Genomic DNA, 20,229 nt, shown 5'->3' with positions numbered 1-20,229 from the left:
ATAAAGGTGAACTGATGAGAAAAACTGTCATAATTTAGTAGACTATTTCCAAAAGAGCTAGAAAATATGTTGCTTTCATTTGGATGCTCCTATTACTTGATTTAATTTTGTATTTTTTTTAGAACCAGATTCATCTGAAACTGTGGTCCTGTCTGTCTTTTTGAAGGGGAATTGTTCTCCATCAGAACTAGGAGGATATTGTGTTGTTTCATATAATACACCAACAGGTAAGCCACTGGAGATTTCAAATTGATTTGCCTTTTTTGAGGTCTTTTTCTTTACATATTTCTTATAAATGTTCTTTTGAAATATATTGAAGGTAGAAGTAATTAATGAAATAATGTGTATCAGAGTCTAGTCTTCAGTTTTAGTTACTATTTTATGTCTCATCATTAAGTTCTGCAGTTGGTCTTAAAGAGGTAAAATCATATGTTTATGGCTTGGGAAGCAGCTGTACAAGCTTTCCCTCCCTGTCCTATCAATTTGCTTCTGTTGTGCTCTTTAAGGGACCACCTCTAGGAGTGAGAAGTTAATTACATCTTTATTACTGTTCAGCCTTCTGGGCTGCCAACAAATGTGACAATAACTGCCTCCCTACAGAGGAGGAGATTTGAATAAGCATTGGGACTGATTATTCCTCACTTCCCTTTGAACAGTTGAACATATTCATTCTAAACAAATAAACTAAGCCAAAGGAATAGAAACTAAGTAGTTCTGTTTTATACTGACCTAATGACCCTAGTGATAGAGTATGTACATTTACCCTGCTATCCGTTACTGAAGACTGATTAGCTTAGTTTCCTACTCACAGCCTCGTGAATGTGTCAGGCTACTGAGAAACTATATTTAGGCAGGGCTTCCCTGTTAAGTTAAACGCAGCATATACCAGTTTGAGCTGTCAGTTCTTCACTTCTCACTGCCTGGCTTTGCTCCTGAACCTCCTCCCCTGTTGTGCTCACACAATCAACAGTTCTTTCTCAGCCAGCTTTGCTGATTTTGTTCACAGTGCAAACACAGAGCTGTGCCAGCACAAATGGAAGAGTGACATGGAGTAGACTGGCATCAAAGAAATGCATGTGAATTTAGGGCTTCTGTGGAGGGTGGTGGTCTTGCTTACCTTATCCTATGTAGACACTTTTATTTAAGCATTTACTTCACATCACTTCTCCCTTGAAACACTGTGGCTAATGATGATAGTCTAGGCTGTGTGATGATTGAAATATTTTTCTAGACAAAACCAAACCTCATGTTTTTAAAGAACTTGATCTTGCCCTCTTTAGACAAGCTTGCAGATGTGTGCAGAGGGTGGGAGAGAAAAGGATGCTCCTCCCTTTTTCTTGAGAGCCTGCCCAAACAGCTGGTACAACTTCAGTCCCTCTGTATTGTGACACTGTGTATTCCTTGTGAATGAGATACTGTACCTTCATAAGTGTCCACCTTAGTGATATGGCTTTAGACAGGTTTTGTGGGACAACTGTATAGGTATTATACTTTTGAGTATCTTGGATTCTCTGGTTTTGAAAGCTTGCTTTTTGCTTTGCTGGTCTTGCTTCTGTGATTTCGCTTTGCAAGACCAGAGTATCAAACTTAAAGGGTATTTCTCACCAGTAAATTAATGTATTATTTCTTTCAGGTGATACCAGTTAAACTTACACCTATATTTTAGATATTAGGTTGGATTTCGTAAGCCTTTTGGTTAGGAAAGTGAAGAAATCTTTGTATCTTAAGTATAGCTGATTGTTTATATGCAATTAAAAAAAATCCCCAGAAGACATGACATCTCACAGAATTAGGGAACTGTAGAAGAAGTTTTAAAAAACTTACCTTTAATGGTAGAATTTGGAAGAGTTCTAAAGGAGTGTAATTAGGGTCTTGCTAAGGTTTTGGATATTCATTTAAATTATTAAGCTATTACATACAAATACTAGTGTTACTTGTACAAGGCAATCAAATCCTTAAGTGTAATATATTCGTAAACAAAAATTAAGTGTCTTTGTGACTTCATATTATCTGAATAGAGACTTTTTCCTCTTTTGTTTTTTAAGAGATCCATATTTTTTGACAAATCAGTCTTCAGTGTATTTCTGTGGCTTCATACAGCTGAAGGTTAATGAGTCACTCAGTTGCATGGGATCGCACTATTGATGAATGTGGTCTCATGCCTGTTTTTTGGCTAGTATTATATTTTTATGTATTGTCTACTTAACAAATGCGACTTAAGTTCATTAAAACTTGTTACTATGTTTCCTTTTTGTCTTATTTAAGTAGTATCTTTTTTTTTTTTTTTTTTTTTTTTTTTGTGTGTGTGTCCAATTGGCGGCTATATGGTAGATCTCAATCCTGAAGGTAAGTGAATGGAAAAAATGCAGTTTTGAACAGTTCTATGAGTGACAGCATATGCTGAACAAAGGAGATTTGGAAGGGAGCTGTTATTTTACCTGTTCTTTCTACAAGTTCTTATTGTCCTTGGTTTGATTCTATGAAGGTGTGAATATTTGAGAGAATTAGAAGTACATAAGGCTTAGACATAAGAAAACGATTACCCTTGGGGAAAATAGAAAGCAGTAAAGGCTTTTCTTGGTGAATTATATTATTGCACTTTCTCAGATGTAACATCGGAATTCTGCCTATAGTATCAAGTTCCTTGTGCATTGAGATTGGAAATGAGAAACACAATTGTATGTTCTTTCTTTACCATATTTTTAGCTATTTTTTTCAAGTTTCAGCAAGAACTTTGGTGGCTAAATTATAACTTCTTTTGGTGCAACTGAAACTACTATTAAGGATTTGTAGCTAGTGCTATGCTGTTTAGACTGAGTAGCTCTGAGAGTGCTGTCACTTCATTCCAATTCCTATTGGAAACCTCTTATTGCAGGCAAATAGGCTGCTTTTATAACAAGAATACCAGCAGTACAAATCTTAGCTGTGATTGTGGTATCTAGATGATACTTGCAAAAGGTACAATTAAAAGACAAAACAGGACTGGAAAGTTAGGTTATGCATAGGTAGACTAAAAAGAAAGAAGGGTACTTTTGCAACATAGTTGTGTACTTGTGTTGAAAAGATTCAGTCTTTGCAGTGGATATTTTACTAACTTTAAAAGTATAAAGTACAATTTCCTCACATTTTGAGGAGGGGAAAAAAATGTTGCTTGTCATAGGTTTAGAGATCATCTGAAAGGGTGTTTTCAGTTTTGCAGTGTTCCTAAACAGTAGTTATACATATAGATGTATGTATTTTCGATTCTTTTTTTTTAGTACTTCTGCTTTTATAAGCATACTAAGTGAAGTAAAAGTGTAGATAACTGTGTTAATGGTTCCCTTTTCTAGTTTCTGGATATTGCAGCAGACCTTGAGGTGCTGTACAGGAAATAGATGCTTGAACCATCTCAATGAAATACTACTCTTGGCAAGAATACCTATCACCACATGGCAGACTTCTGCTATACAAAATAATTAAAATAATTATTTAAAAAGAGAATACATTATAAATAAACGATATAATAATAAATCTATATAATTTGAAAGGGTAGCATTCTAAAAATGAGGATTTTGATTTTGTTTTAAGAAATTTCTGCTCAACATGAAAATGATGCTGAATGAGAATATTGTGGAGTACAGCACTGTATTATGAGATGCACTGGACTAGTTAAATTCAGGGTCATCCATACCGGAAAAAGCATAAATTTTCTGAATATTTAACTTCCTAAATTAGAGATCTGAGCTTTAATGGTTTTTTGTCATATACATCAGTGTTATGTTTCAAGTATAATTGAGGGGAATGCATGAGTAATTTGGAAAAGAGATTGTAACTACAGTGCATGTAACTGTTTCATTACTTTTATAAGGTAAGTGTATAGTATGCCTTTAAATAGTAGTAATTTATGAGGTAATGTTACAAAATTTCTCTTGTATTTCAGATTAGAAGAGAATCTGTTTTTTTTGGGTTTTTTTTGTGTTTTTTTTTTTTTTTTTTTTTTTTTACATTTTTGCTTTATTACAGTGCTAAAACTGTATATCGTGGAGTGTATCACAACTCTAGATGAAGTGAGATGTATTACTAGAAATAACACCAAAGGATTGAGGAAGTTCTGGCTCCCATGCTTTGCTATTGCTTTGTGTTTCTTTACTACCATTGAAATATTCTGAAAGGTTTTCCCAGGAAGCCAAATACTGTTTGATTTAGTTTTGATTTGACCTTTTTCCGAAATATTTAAAAATTATGTTTATGATGAGGCAGACTGAGAGTAGACTATCTAGGACAACTGGTTTGAAACAGGAAGAAAAACATCTTGTTTTAAATATAAAAATATTACAAAATATTTTTGTCTACTTTTGTCACTAATTTTTTCCTGTCAGTCTCCATATCTAAGTTCAATAGTAAGATATTTGTGTTACGTTGTCATCAGGAAAAATTTGTAATTTTCCCATCAGATGATGAAGATACAGTCAAGTGAATCATTCTGAAAGGTCATGGGTTTATTGTCAAGTATTTTTTCAGAAATTCTCCTTGGAACCCAGGGATATCCCAGTTTTGAGGACCTGTCTTAAGCTTTCTGCTTGTTTTACATGGATTTTTTTTTTTTTTTTTAACAAGATGCTGCAGAATAGTTACTTGGAGGCATTATCAGCTAGACAGAAGAGCTAATGAATTGACAACCAGACTGATGAATCTGAGCCTTCTAGTAACATTTTTCCTGAGAGGAGTCTTAGACATAATTTTTTATTGTGAGAGATCCGCAAAGCAGCAAGCAAACAAAATTGTTAGCAAAAAGGGTTGCTTGGGTGACTATTAAATAGTTGAGCTCTACTTTTATACTAACCTGCTGAGCTTACATGATTTATAACCTCTGTGTAGCTATCGGCTTCATGACTTTTCTGTCTCCGTATAATTTATGACAGTAACTTAGTTTATTATCCCTAAATTACACTTTGTTAAATTCTGCTGAGGTGAGTGTTGGGGTTAATGTTTGTGTTTCCTCTGTTATTTGGGAAAGAATGAGTGATTGTTGCTATGACATTAATACTATTCTCAATGAGTATTGGTGCCTATAGTGATATCTGTACCCGAACAAAACAAGGTTTCCCTGCTGCTCTTTCATCAAAAAATCCTCCTCAAAACCCCCATAATCTGACTGACCAAAAGAGCGTCTTTCATAGCAACTAGCACTTTTACCTTTGACATGGAACATACCAGGCCATTTCTGACATGCCAACAATTTCAAACAATGTTTATATCTGAGCAGATTTTGACACATTCTAATGAACAAGTTTTCTAAACGTTAATGTTAAAACTTCCTCTCTTCTCTTGCACCATTCTGATAAAATTGCATATCATCTTGGATCCTAATACCAAAGGTGGTAGCCAGTTTGTTCTACAGTTCTGTTTTGTTATGGTGCAATGAGTTCAAAGATAGAATTTAATATGGATAATCATGTCTATTAGATTTTTTTTTTCTAAGCCAGAAACCTCTGACAGATGATATGAAGGTTGCCTAGCTGTTATTTAGGAATATTAAAAAAAAGAGTAAATGTTTTCTTAAAAAGGATTTAGTTTGTAATATTCCTGATGAAAATGTGCATGCTTCAATTTTGTGTTCAAGCATGAGGAGTAATCACTCAGCTGTCATCTATGTTAAAGTAGAACTGTCTAGAGCATTAAATGTTAATCTCATTGCATGTTAATTGGTATAAACATACAGGTACTTAGTGGATTTCACTCATAACTCTTGCTTTCCTATTCAGTTGAAATGTTCACTTGGAAAGGTAGTTACAAGTATTCAAATTTAAAGGTATTTTAGGTGGAAAATTTAATAAAAATTGAGAATTTTACATAGTTTTTGTTTTAACATATTCCTTAACCACATTAAAGATATCATGTTATACCTGTTTGAGGGCAGCAGTATGAATTGTCTTCTATTCATGATATGAATATGAAAGATGAGTCTGTGTTCATTCATTTTAGGAATCCCGAAAGTTGCGCAGTGTAACTTCAGGCTGCCTTTGCGGTTAATTTGCTTTCCAGCTCAGCCTTCAAAAGCAGCAAACCACAAGCTAACTATTGATACCAATAAACCACCCATCAGTTTTCTCACCATTTTTCCAGGTAGGTTTTTAAATATGTCTATAGTAGGAAATGTGGTAGGAACTCCAACAGGAATTGTTCGTGTGAAGTAATGAGAGAATTAACAAAAGTAATGTTAGAATATTTAAAAAGTATATTTTGAAAGAAATGATGACATATTTCAGTAATAATCCACCTGGACTAGTATATCTGTCTCTGGCAAAAATGCAGATTTATTTACACAGTGGGCATGATATAGATCTAATTTTTATGTATCCAGAAAATGATTTTACATAGTTGCATCAGTGCTGTTGTCATGGGGAAAACATGGGCATTCATTTAAAAAAAGAAACAGGGCAAAACTAGAGTGGTTTGTAAGGAGTAGAGTTTCTTTGGAGGAAGGTTTGTGGAGTTCTTGATATATCAGTCTGGAGTCAGTCTTATTTAATGATTTCTTTAGCCTTCTTGGACCAGAAGGACTTGTATTTAGCAATATTTTCTGATGCATAAACCTAAGCTACATTTCATATTCAGGAGAATATTAAAATAGTATGAAGGAGAAATTAGGCGCCATTTAGGACTGGAAAAAGAAAAATGAAATTGAGTACTATAAAGTGTAATATTATGAAAATAACTTCTGCTGTAATTATGTGGTCACAATTTGGAAGAGATAGAGGAGGTGGAAGTTACCACAGGAATACTCTGTGATACAATATGGTACGATCATAAGCAAACAAATCAGAACTGAGGATTCATTAGACAAAATGTTTTCATGCAGGAAACTAATATGATGTTACTGTGCACTGGCACACTGAGTGCTGATTGCTGATATTAAATAAAAATTAATTCAAACTCAAAAGTGTAGAAAAAGGCTATGTATTATCTAGGGATTTGAAGGGGAGAATTAAAAGAAAGTGACTCAGCTTAATAAAACACAGGCAAAAAAAGGAATACAGTTGCCTTTAGTAAATATTTTGTGGCTGTATCATGGATCTAGATGACAATATTAACACAAGTAGAAAGGAACAAACAGGGCTTATAAAGTAATTGTGAATAAGTTCAGTCTGGCAGTGATTAAGTTTCTGAACTTCAGAGGACTAAGGTTCTGGAACAATCTTCTGAGAGTTGTATGGGCCAACAACTTTATTATGATATTTTTAAGGTGGAGCTCCATCTCTTGTTGAAACTTTTATATTTGAGAGCAGTGGAGTAGGCATGGTTGGGGGTTTTATTGGTAGCACGATTTTCTTCACTTTGAGGGTAAATAAAACTTCTCTCAAATGGGTCTGCTGTGTAATACTTACTTGAAACAGGGAAACTTTTTTTCAGAGGTCTACATTTCGGGCTTTTAGTCATAGACTTCCATTATGGCTATGTAATAATACTTCCAAAATAGAGCATTATATTTCATTTTTAACCTGGGGATGCATTGCTTGAAAATATAACACAAAGGATAGTCATAATGTGCTACAGAAGACAGTATTAAAATATTTTGATTTCTGTTCATCCTGTTTTCAGTGATGTGAAAAAAAAAAAAAGAAAAATAAAAAGGCAGCAGCATGCTGTTTGTGATGTGATCTGTGAAGGAACTTTGGATTCTTGGTGTGCTCTATAAAAAACATATCTCTTTTGCTCCCTGTTCTGCCTTAGTTTTAGGGGAAGGTTGGGAGGAGAGGTAACATGGAGTAGTTTTTAAAATACGGTACTCTAAAACTAAGCCTGTTAACCTGATATGATCCACTACATGGAATGGAAAGAAAGGTGGGCATGCTCTGACTTTGCAGAGTAGATAGCTTTAACAGGCTAGATATTTGTTGTGCTCTGTGCTGAAAACTGAAGAGAGAGCATGCTTAAACATTTTCATGATAATTTCTGCTTAGTTTTTGCATAAATATCTGAGCTAAAGGTGACCTTGCATCCATAGAAGGTAATAGTCTTTAGGCTGTACACAATCATTTTAGATGGTACAGACTGAAACTCTGAGTAATCTACCTTTTGTTTCTAGGCTGGAGAAATAAAACAGTGTGTAGCTTGGCTTCCACCTGTGAATGAAGGGAGGGCATACCAAACTATTTCTGATGTTCTTTACTTCTAAGCCTTAAGAAGGGGAGCAGTGTCATCCAGATTGCCTTGACTCAATTGCGTGTGCAAAGGTTGATGTGATACTGGCTATGGCTTGAGGTGTCGAATTATAGAAAATTGTATGTAACTTTCTCTTTCAGACTTTGTTGATTCATCTGAGGATGACCAGGCAAATGTTCTGGGATTTGAGTTTCTAACTGGTTCAAAAACCACCCTTCTTGCTTCAAAAACATCACGTAAGTGCTGTTAGTATTAATGTAAAAGAGGCTTGATCATCAGTTAATGTATAACAAAATGAGAATGTGGGTCAATCACTGTGTGAGAACACAGGAGTTTCAAAGCATTTACCAACCATTTCTTATCCACTCTCAAGTATCTAATTATGTTACTAGGAAAGGTGCAAAATTTTAAAACAAAACAAAAAATCATCCTCAAAATATATTACACTACAGTGACAATTCTCTGAAGAAATTGGATTTTCAGGTTTTTATTAATGAATTAATACTGTCACTGTAGTAATAAGAAACCTTTTTTCCTCAAAGGTATTTCAATACCTGTGTTGGGAAGTATTCATCTACTGGAATTTTTGAAAGGCATTAAAAAGCTGGTTTCTAACTCTTGACTGACTTTCAGTAATCCTTGACTTTAATTAGACATCAGACCCTACTTACTTGCTTCTCTACATCTAAGTAAACACCTATCCCTATCTTTAGATGCCTATATATCTTTGTAAGTGTAGGAGTAGGGATTCAATATCCTTCGTATTACATTTACAGAATGTATGAACATGCATGTAGATCTGCTGTTATCTGGTCCAGTGTCTCTTGTATAGGGCAGTTTGTGAATAAAGTAGTCATGTTCCACCCACCTGTGAGTCTGTGCTCTTTAAAAAAGATGGGTTCTCTTCATTTTGGAGAGTTTATGGTCTTGCCCTGTATAACTACTCAACTCACTAAACTCTTTCTTGGCATGTAGATTGGAAACAAATCAGTTCAATTGTGTTTAGCATTTTCAATGCCAGCAGAGCACAAAGTCTTCATTTATTACAGCAGACTAACAAATTGAAAAGCTAGAATACCTAGTGTGCATTGCAGAGAGTTCGAATGGAACACTCTGTGAATACTTTATGAAAACTGTTTTGAGTGAGAAATCAAAATCGTTTGTTGATGTGACATTCTTTTGACACAAAAATGTCAGCCTCACAGCTTCACTGTTTTAAAAAAAATGAATATTCATGATGGGTTATACATATATTGGTGGTGTCTGCTGTGAGCTATGAGATAACGTTTAATACCTTTTTCTAATGTAATTGAAGGTGGTTAAAACCAGAAACAATCTGGAGAGTAACTTTCATTGTATTAAGAATCACTTTATATTTCTAAAGTTCAAATCCATTTGTATTGGTTTGTGTATGCATTATTTGCGTGTTGGTTTATTGTTAGTTTGGTTTTAATATTTATTGAAATAGTAGATCTTAAATGGACATGTGGACATAGTTTCTAAAAAGTAAAGAATTTAAAGGATTTTTAAATGACTTTTTTTTCTGGATTACAATTTAAATCTTTCATTTGAACTTTGTTCTGATGCTGTGTAAGGGACAAATTTGTGTCTGTGTAGTGAATGTATTTTAGCTTCTAGTGAGGCTATAACTTTTAATTCCCCCACCCCAAACCCTCAAGCTTTTCCTCTCAGGTTTGTTTATTCACTAGATTGGAATGACGCTTGCAGTCTTACTATAAACTTTCCCACACTGCTTTACTTGTGAAGTTCACTTTACAAAGCAGATTCAAAATATCTGTTTCTCTTAGTGTGACTACTCATTTCTAGTGTCTGGGAATCCTTACTTTAGAAAACAATTGAGTTGGTCCACCTTCTATGTTAGCAGCCTATTTCTGCATCCACTTTATGTATTGGATTGTGTTGGTTACAGAATTTTTTAGGGGGGGTTTGCTTATTTGAAATGTTACTGAAGTAAAACTTATTTAAAATAAAATCGGTAAAAGGTCTGATAGTCAAGCATAAATAAGAATATTTTTATGAGCAGAGACTATCCATAATACAAAAGCATTGTTTGGCAGAATTTCATGATACCAAAATGATTGTGCTTGAGTGGACAGATCGTCTGTGGAACTAATGAATGCAGATGAAATTATGTATTACTTGGGGGGTCCTTATTCTGCCATGTAATTTAACACTGAGTTTATACTTTGTAAAAGCTTATGCAACATTATCATCATGGAAATGTTCTTCAAAAAGAAAATTGTATGTGTAGATAAATACTGACTAGAACTAGAAGTAGTAGTGTTTCAGAGAAGTTAAAAAGTTCATTTGGACTGATCAATCCTTATTTCTGTTTTTTCATGAAATAAGTTAATCTTGGACAATGGAAGAAGACATCTTTTTCCATATCCCTTATCAAATGGACCTTAAGTTCTGAATGGGAAGAACTGCATGTAGGAATGAAAGTCTCCAGGTTCAGTTGGGTTTCACTGCTGAAGCTGAAAACTAGAATGACATCTTTTTTCACATTTGTTTTTAATTGTATTAACTAATCCATTTGGAACAGTATAGTTACTTCAGCCTGTCAAGAGGACTGCTGCAAAGAAGCCCAGCCTAAAGTTTATTTTGAGAGTTAATAGATATTAAAAAGAAGCTTGCCCCATATAGATTAAGGTTTGAAGGTTGTTTTTTTCCCTGAATTTTTAAAAAACTGTTAAAACTTTGATTAAAGTTTAAAGAAGGCTTGACTGCTAATGGTGTCTGTTTTTTTTTTTCTGCTGATGCAGGCTTCCTAGCTGAGAAGTGAACTGAATCCTCTGTATTTCCTTCAAATAACCTACTGGGAGGGCAGTTCTTAATGCAGGTTGTGCTAGTTGCACAACCTCTTGTAGCCTCCTGCTTTTCTGTTTGAGAATTTTCTGAAAATCTGTTGTCATTTTCTGTAACAGAGTTTATTTTAACAAAAAGCTAATACAAGTTGCTAAACTATTATAAAAACACAGGCTGAGGAGAAGCATGGATATTTCTTTCATTTTTTCACTGTATTTTTGTTTAAAGCATGTGTTTAGTACAACTGAAGATTCTCAGTTTTGTACAGTTTCTAAATCTAATTTGTCTTTTTTGAGAACTGGAAGATCACGTAAAGCAACTGACTGCAATGCTCTCTACTCAGGCCATGGTAAAATTAGATTGTGTTTGTATTGACCAACAATGTATGGAAACTAAATATGCATTTTGGAGGAAATTAGTTTTATCCATTTTAAACCATTAGTGTATTCGATATGTCAATTATAAATGGAATGACTGTTGATTTGGCCTGAAAACATCTGAACTAATTTCCCTCAAGGAAAAAATCACTTAAGACAAAGTATGATGATACATGCAACTAAGTCCAGCAATTACATTGCGAGTGTTTAAAAAATGGATATTAGGTTGAATGTTATCTTTAGCAGATGGTGTTCTATTTTTTTAACAGGCATGTTTTTAAATAAAACTTGCTTCTTTCCTGTTACACTCTAAACAGAATTTGTCATTTTCTATCTGGTGAAATACGTATCCTGGGAATGATGCCAGTTGTAATGTCAAACAATCTTGAATTACTAATGTTGAGAAAATTTTAAATAAGTACATTCAAGTTCTGAAGAATTCTGGTTAATTTCATTTACTGTGAACCTTGTTAACAGGGCAAAAGAAGAACTATTTTGTATCGAGACCCAGCAACTCTTTTTTCTCATAGCTGTATTTCTGTCTATCCTTTTGGATAAGGTATTGGTAGATGAGTAATGAAAAGAAATAAGGAACTGTTGTTTGAAAGTGTTTATCTGAAAAAAATTTAAATTAAAATGCTGCTGTGATTTTCCACAATGTTTACCTCTCAATATTCAGTTAATTCTGATTTCCTGGAAACTGAAGAGAGGATTGTACAAATGTGGACTAGAAACAACAGAAATAAAATCTCATCCTCCTAGCTTGATAATTTGAAATTCACTGAAGTGTGATAAGTTAAGTGAATTTGCTGGGATGGATGACACTGGCTAACAGGACTTGTTTTTTCACTTCAGTTTATATTAACACTTTAATTTCTATACTTAGCCATTTTTACAAAGCCACAGTGTGTAGATGGATAAAAATCACCTTCTACTGGTATTAGCTGTATCTAGAATGAAGCACAGCACTATCAAAACTGAGTATTGTTGTCTGTCACTAGCTAGAGTAATACTTTTCCTACTAGAAGATATCCTAGAAAGTGGAGATAGAATAAAAATTACAGAGTGTATTATCAAAGAACTCAATAACTGTTTCCAAAAGACTTACAAGATTTTAGGTGGATTGGAGTTGGCTTGTTACCGCTGCTATTAGATGCTTAGGATGCTGTGCTTCTGTCATTGTCCAAAGTGTATTGAGCCTGGTTTTGCCTCCAACCCTCAGAAAAGCTCACTAAGGTTGTGTTATGACAGAGAATTGCAGACAGCCTGTTGTTATGGCTTAATATCATCCAGTATTTCTCTTGTTTCCTTATGGTAGTTCTGCATGGCTTTTTGTTCTTCATGACCAGGCTCCTACTCTGAATCAGTCCTGAAGCAATAAATACTTTCATTTTGTGCAATAAAATTGCCTGTTTAAGTTAGGATAAAAGAGAGAGTACAACAGGTATCAATAAAATACAAGAAGTTCTTTAACACTAGTGAACATGTATGTCTTACAAAAATCTCATATAGATTTTGGATACAGTTAACAAGTTAAATTTGTGTTATCTAAACTGCGTTGCATAGTGAATGTATGTGGCTTAAATGTATGTTTATTAGTTGTGTATTTGTTTTCAAAGAACGATATAGGATCCAGAGTGATCAGTTAGAAGACCTTTGGCTAATAACAGAAGAGCTCACACTTCGACTCAGAGAACATTTCAAGAAGCAAAACTGCAAAGATTTTGCATGTACCTTTTCTGGTTCAATTCCTCTGCAAGAGTATTTTGAACTAATTGATCGACATTTTGAGGTACGTTACATAATATGTGAATCGTTAATGTTCTAGTTTAAAAATTGTTTGTATGTTAGTACTATGATTAATCAGATTATAACTATAGCTCTAACTGTTTAGCTTTCAGAAAATAGAATGTTGTATCTAAGGTAGTGCTGGAAAAAATTTCATTTAGTTTTTAACATACGGAATATGCCTTGCCTCTGAAACAGCCCTTGTGATTAGCAAAGCACAAGTAGCTAGTGTGCAGTCTGCAAATGATACAAATTATGATACTGATAGTTGCCTTTCTGCTCACTGTCTATACATAATCTGTGGATTCTTCGTTCCCTAACTTCATGTTAATTCTAACATTTTTTCTAAAATTTGTCCTAGTTTTAGGCTGTTTTACTCTCCTGTACTAGTGAAACCATAAGTATTTTTCTTTTTGTTCAATCATCCTGGTAGTTATATAAAATGTCCCTTTAGATTTTAAGAAACTGACTGTCCTTGTAGAAGTAGCATTGGAGGCTCAAGGAAGTTTACCAGACCAGATATAAAATAAATGTAATTACTTTTTCCTATTTGGTCACGACAAAGAAAAATGTCCAGTAGTTCAGATGGCTTGTAGAAATAGCTAATAAAATAAAATATATACACTCTTCCCCCGCCCCCCACCTTTCCAGTAAAAAAAAAATAGCTGTTTGAAAATGCCTGTTAAACTCATGTAATGGGCAAAAGAAGCAACATATGTATGCAAGAGTGAGAAATACTATTGTAAATTCTATTCTTTCACTCTGCCAAATTTTCTGTGAGGTGGAGCCATCACTGCACAGAAAGATGGAAGTTGTAGTTGGGATTTTCTGGGATTTTTTTTCAAGAGTCAGCCTAGATCCAGGTCTGTCTCTGAAGCTAATGAGTTGCTGTCCTGTTAGTCTTTCAACAAATTTGAAATTCAAAAAGTTTGGTGTGGTGTTAGGTTTTTGGTTTTTTTTTTTAGTGACTGGTATTGTAGAAATACCTTAAACATAGGCCTCATTAGATTGTATCACAATCTTAAATACATTGAAATTTGAAATATAGGTGCAATTGCTGGAATATTAATTTAGGATCTAATTACATTGCAGCTGGTTATTTGGAGTCTCTGAAGTTTTGCAACAATTATCTGGTATAAAAGTATCAACTGATCTATCAAGGGGATCCTGATGCTTCCGTCCCTTTTAGTTTCAGCACAGTCTTTTGGCAAGCTTGGAAGAGTATTACCTGAGATGTCCCTTTTATTCTTCCTACTTCTAGAAAGCTGCATAGTGTTTCTTTTTCTCTTAGCTTTCCTGAACTGTCCTTCATAACCATCTACTGACAGAATGGTATGTTTGCTTATTTTTAAATATAATCTGTTTTCTAAATTTAGGAGACTTAATTTTTTTGCTCGTTTTGGGGCACTTTAAAATGGATGTGTGTTATAATGCTCACATCTGGAAAGCTGTGTGTTTTAATGTTTCTTTTGATAACATGCTAGTTACAGCATGTCAGCTGTACAGAGGACTCACAGCTGTTTGAAAGACTCACCTTTATTTAGTGCATTTTGTGTTAGAGGCAGGTACGGGAAAATCGTACTGTGATTAAAAGATAAAATAAGAATTCTTATTATCTGGGCATTTGATGTGCAGTGTTGTTAAGTTTTGTGACCACTTCAGGAAAGTTTGTTGCTATAGCTGATCAGTATATATAAAAAGAAAAAGAATTTCACTTCAGAAAAATGCAATCATTCAAACAGCACAGAATTTAGTACATCTATTTATGCTTGAGGAAATAACCATTTACTTTCCACTGCAATAAATACCAAGTCCAATACACTGTGTGTATGTGTCATAAATAACACACAAAACCAAGAAGAAGCCTTGAGATCTTGGTGGTGAAATGTTACTCTTGTTATTAGGCTTCTTGATGAGATATTTATACATTTTCACAGATTATTGTGGCTGTTGACAGTTAGTTTTGGTTTCAGTGCAAATGATAATTCCTGAAAATGTTAATAAGCTGCATGGGGAGTGTAAAATATGAAACTGGTATAAATGACATTAACATTTAAATAATACACACTCCCAGAAATGTTACTGTCGTTCTCCTGTTTCATTTGGAATGTTCATACATAGTGTATAGGACCTTTAACCTGAATTCTTGAAAATGCTTAAATTGCAGTTACGTCTGAATGCTGAAAAATTTCAGGAGCTGTTATCTGAAAGGGCTGTACAGTTTCGAGCTATTGAGCGGCGATTGCTGACACGATTCAAAGATAAAACTCCTGCTCCTCTTCAACATCTGGACACCTTGCTAGAAGGAACATTCAGAGAGGTCAGTACAGCTTGATTATGAGCCTAACCTTTCTTTATGTTGTTGGTAAAGCTTAGCTTAAAGCATATAAGCTATACTTTCCTGGTTACATTTACCATCCAAGAGACCAGGAAGCAGTAATTTGTTTACCCTAATATTCCCTATAACTTTCCAGCTGATTTGCAATAGTTTTATTTAATCTGTGACCACAGAATCTTTACTCCTGGGTCACACCAGCTTGACAGCACATCATTCTTTCCTAACTGATGTTGATAGTGTAAATATTTTATAGTTCATGTGAAAATATTTTATAGTTCATAGCTTGTGTAAATATTTTATGGTACACTGTAAACTGGTGGAATGGTTTGGCTGGTGTAACATTCACAACAAAATAGTATGAGGCTGACCAAGTCCTTCCTTATGGGGATTTTATGTTCTAACCATTTCAGAATGTGATAGCTGCAGAAGAACAATGTTCTAAAAAAAATCATGCATAAACCATCCCCATGCTGTGGAAGTATGCAAGGAATAAAATAAATTTTTCTTTCTTTTCCTGCCTCAGCCCTGCATTGCTTATAATAACACTTGTTTCATGATGTGTCCCCTTTGCTAAGAAGTTACTTTATATGTTTTATGCTTTTCTGTTGGAGGATCTGATTTTACCTTCTAACATGCTTTGTTAGAGAAGCTGAGTCACAATGAGATTTCTTACTGGAAAAAAAAGACTTACTTTTACGCACTGTAGTATATCACAACAATTAAAAAACTAAGGAAATATATTTTTCCTTACTGCTTGCTCTAAGCAAACATTTCTTTAAATTGGAGAAAACTGCCTTTCCATATATCATTATATGTGAGTAAGATTTGCTTTTATTTCGGTCTTTACAGTGAATGAGTTAACTATGAGATAGTTTAAGTTTGGAAGTGGGGCCTTTCTGGTTACTTTAGGAAATACTAGGTATTGTGGTAGATAGATAATTCTTTAACAATTCGAAATGGCATGTCTAAAGAAGCTCTAAAGATAAACAGAAGTGAGTCTTTGCTGTGCAGAACTGTTACCTTTAAACTTAAAAGTAACTGGGGTGTGCTTGACAGTTTTCTTGCAGCTGAATTGAAAGATGAGTTCTGAGAATATGGCAAAAATCAGGTAGTTGAAATAGAGGCTATTGCAGAAGCTTATTTTTGTTCAAACCAAAATTAGATGGGTGCTTTTCTTAATAATTACTGTTGTAAGCTTTTAAAAATAGAATTAGTGTAGTTGAAAGGAGAATGAGGAAGAAGATTTCTTTCCAGAGAACAGGTGCTTGCATTTTCCCGTATTTGTTAAAACTGTGTTTTAGGTGAGCTTACATTTTTCTTGGTAGATTATAATTTTCTTTTGTTTGTGTGAATCCCCCTGTAACAAAGAAATGTTGTTATTGTTACTACAAACAAAAATGTAGTATAATAGTAATTACCAGAGAGACCCCACTGCCGCATATGATTTGAAAGTGAGAGCTGTGGTAGGATTTAATATTGTCTCTTTGCTGTGTGGGTGAAATGAGATTTCTTGATGATGCATTTCCTATATTAGAAAAGACCTTGTTTTCTTTAATTCAGTTTCATCTTCTGTCTTTATTTGAACAAAAATATCTAAATGCAAATAGTTGAAGTATTCAAAATATGGTACATGTGTTTTCAGTAAAGGAATAATGAGGCTGGATAAACATAAGCACTCTAAAGTCTAACCTCTTTTAAGCATGTAACCTTTTTGACACTGGAATTAATATGATTGTATTTTTGAGAATACTGCTTTTCAGAAGAATTGTTCAAACAAGCTGTCTCTATTTTTCCCTTTAGAAAGTTTCTGTTTTGAGCATTGTGGTTGTGTTACTAGTTTTCCTAATGCAGAATGCATTCAGTGGAGAATAATGATCCATACCCCTTTGACTCTTAGTGGAATGACTCTTATTTGCTTCAGTGGAATTTGTACTGAACTCTGAATAAGTGATGTAGAGGTTTTAGGGGGGTTTGTAATAAAATACATACGATAAATCCCACAATAATATACTCCGTTAGAAAAGAAATTAATTTTTATACTCTTACCATTGTCTGAGAATTTAATCTCCCTTATGTTAAATATTTTTATAATGAGAAAAGAAACATTTGCATTGTTTTATCCCCTCATTTTTCACCGAAGTAATTGTTATGTACAAAGAAAGGTTTTGTTACTTTTTACACCGGGTTTTGCAGTCATAAGGGAAATGTATGTGTTTTAGTATGTATATGTAGTGTATTCCAAACCTTTCTACCTAGAACAGGAAGGAGTTTTTGGTTAGTATGAGTATGTGATTTTATTTTTTAACCCAGACTCTCCAGGACTTGGGCTCTATATGAGTTACATTCTTAATAGAATAACTATTGTAGCTTAGGACTTTTTTAAAAATTGAAGCTATAATAGTATAACCTCTCCAAATCCACAGGGATATAAAGGTGCCTCTTATTGCTTCCCTTATTTCCTTACATCAGAACAATTATGAAGCAGTTATATAACCTTTGTGTGAACAGCCTTTTAAATACAAATAAAATTCACCGTGTAGTTTCATTGCCTAGGTGTGATACATACCTACTTTAAACTTACTCTGTACAGTTTCTTTGCCTACCTGAAAATTGTTATGAATTGCTGAACTGATTTGAATTTTACAACTGAAGTAGATTGTAAATGTTAATTTGAAGATGTTCATCTTCAAATAAAAGTTGTGTTTGTGTGATATGTGGGTAGATGTGCAATGTGTGTCAAGCCTATATATACCAAACCAGAGAAAATTAATCAAGCTGCATTTGATTCTCTGGTAAAAAGCATTTCTATTTATATACTAAATTTTTGTGTTAGTCCTTGTATATTACTAACTAGGCAGGATGTATTTAGTGCTACAGTAAAATTACTAATGGGTTTGTTATAAGGAAACTTCAACATTACTTTTCATCTTCACAATAACAGAAAAATGTATAAGCAGGCATCAGTGTGTGTAATGGAGGAGGAAAAACTTGCTTTTGGTTTTATAGTCCTGTTTAATCTTTTCTAGAATTTGTCTTTCTGAAGTAATATTATATGTCTAAATAGATTGCAGTGAGTATTAATAACAGTTAACAAATAGTGACATCAGGTGTTCCATTTTGTAAGGAAAAGAAAAACTGTTACATACATAATAGTCTTGTATATTAGAAAAAGGAAATGTTATTCTTATGATGTTCAGGAATGATTTGTAGGAAGATGAGATGAAAATAATTCATATACGTACAAATATTATCTATTGCAAATTGATTTTTCTGTTAATTTCTTGATCTCTAGTTAAAAAAATTACCAGTGCAATTGGGCATGCTGCTAGCTCTTGTTCTAAGAAAGGAATTTAATAGGAAAAATTTAAAAGCAATTGAACAGTAGTTGACATTGCATAGATTTTTTTTTTTATGGTTTAAAGGACTTCAAATATGAAATGATATTGCAGCAAATTTTATGATAGTTGTTGTAAACAGCATGTACTTTGTATAATGTTCACCTACTGGAGACATGTTATTGCTTGAAAGTGTAATTTAATGATCTTTAATCTCTACAATGTGTTTTCTGTCATATAAAAAAAAAAAAAAAGTTGGCAGTAGCTGCAGGTGCTTGTCCTGGAATTATAATTTTCATGCATTGACTCTTGACATACATTATTTGGTTTCCAGGTACAAACTGGAATTAACAAGTATCATAAAACTCAGATGGTTCAATTTGTTATTTTAACTCACATGGATTTTATCCTAGTGAATCTAAGCAGTACTAGCTATGTCTAGTTGTAAGCTGTGTTTAACTCTGTAACCATGTTTAGAAGACTACTGCAGTTACATTCTTTTAGGGAAAGGGGAGGATGAGTTTGAAATGTGGGGTGGAGTTCTCCTAGGCCACTAACTGTTGCTTAACCAATTTTAAGTACTTAATGAATCTGAGACATAGAACAGTTCAAGTTACAAAAAAATGTAATGACAAAGCAATCACTTGTATCTTTCATTGTATGACAATGAAAGGTAGCAAAATTAAGACAAATCATGAAGCAAACAGATTTGTCCTATATCCCCATGCTTCCATCATACATAGTAAGCATAGCTCCTTTCCTATTATTTTCTATGAGTATTGCACAGTACCTCAAGTTTCCCCACGTTCTGAGGCTTCTTTATCCCCACCCTGTAGAACCACTAACTCACTTGTGCTTTCTAATACTGACATTTCAAGTTTTATCGATGGCCCCAGCACCCCTCCCCATCAGTTGCTTATTTGTGCACTGTCAATAGCCACCTAACCAGAGAAGATGGATTATGTCTCATGTCTCAGTAGAAATACTAATAGTGTCTTTCCCCTCCCAGTCTCCTAATGTAAAAAATGTAGAGAAACTTAATGGTTTCTGGATCTTCATGTCACTGTAAAATTTTGGTGGGCATTGGAAACAACAATTATTAGGAATGGACCGACAGAACAAGTCTCACAAAAATGATCAACACAATTGCCTAATCATAGACATCTAGGCTTAATAATACATGTTCTACAACAGTGGGTCTTTATTTGTGATTGGTGATACATTATAGCTTTACTTTCATTAAGGTACTTTATAAATTTGAGTGTCTTGCTGTTAGTAAGAGGACCTGACATGCTTTTCTAAACAGAACTGCCAGAACTAATTGATGCTGCGAGTTTATTCCCTTTATTTTCTCCTGATTCAGCTATTCTTATTTATATTATGACTACATAACCTGTCTCACAGAAATATATGGCAG

The 20,229-nt window shown here is 33.9% G+C and overlaps 1 protein-coding gene across 1 annotated transcript in view; it reads left to right on the top strand.

Moving 5' to 3' along the window:
• The window catches only part of BBS9 (Bardet-Biedl syndrome 9), a 284,514-nt gene that overhangs the window by 74,282 nt on the left and 190,003 nt on the right, over positions 1–20,229 (top strand). The window contains exons 13-18 of the mRNA XM_026843854.1: positions 123–227; positions 2,332–2,346; positions 5,965–6,105; positions 8,286–8,381; positions 12,971–13,143; positions 15,307–15,459. Of these exons, the coding sequence (XP_026699655.1) occupies positions 123–227; positions 2,332–2,346; positions 5,965–6,105; positions 8,286–8,381; positions 12,971–13,143; positions 15,307–15,459 (683 nt within the window). The remainder of the gene's footprint in view (positions 1–122; positions 228–2,331; positions 2,347–5,964; positions 6,106–8,285; positions 8,382–12,970; positions 13,144–15,306; positions 15,460–20,229) is intronic.

Source organism: Athene cunicularia (genome assembly GCF_003259725.1).
Source record: "Athene cunicularia isolate RWA chromosome 2 unlocalized genomic scaffold, athCun1 chr2_part2, whole genome shotgun sequence".
Classification (NCBI taxonomy): Eukaryota; Metazoa; Chordata; class Aves; order Strigiformes; family Strigidae; genus Athene; species Athene cunicularia.
The sequence above is the reverse complement of the archived record's forward strand: the minus strand, read 5'-3'. Positions and strand labels throughout refer to the sequence as shown.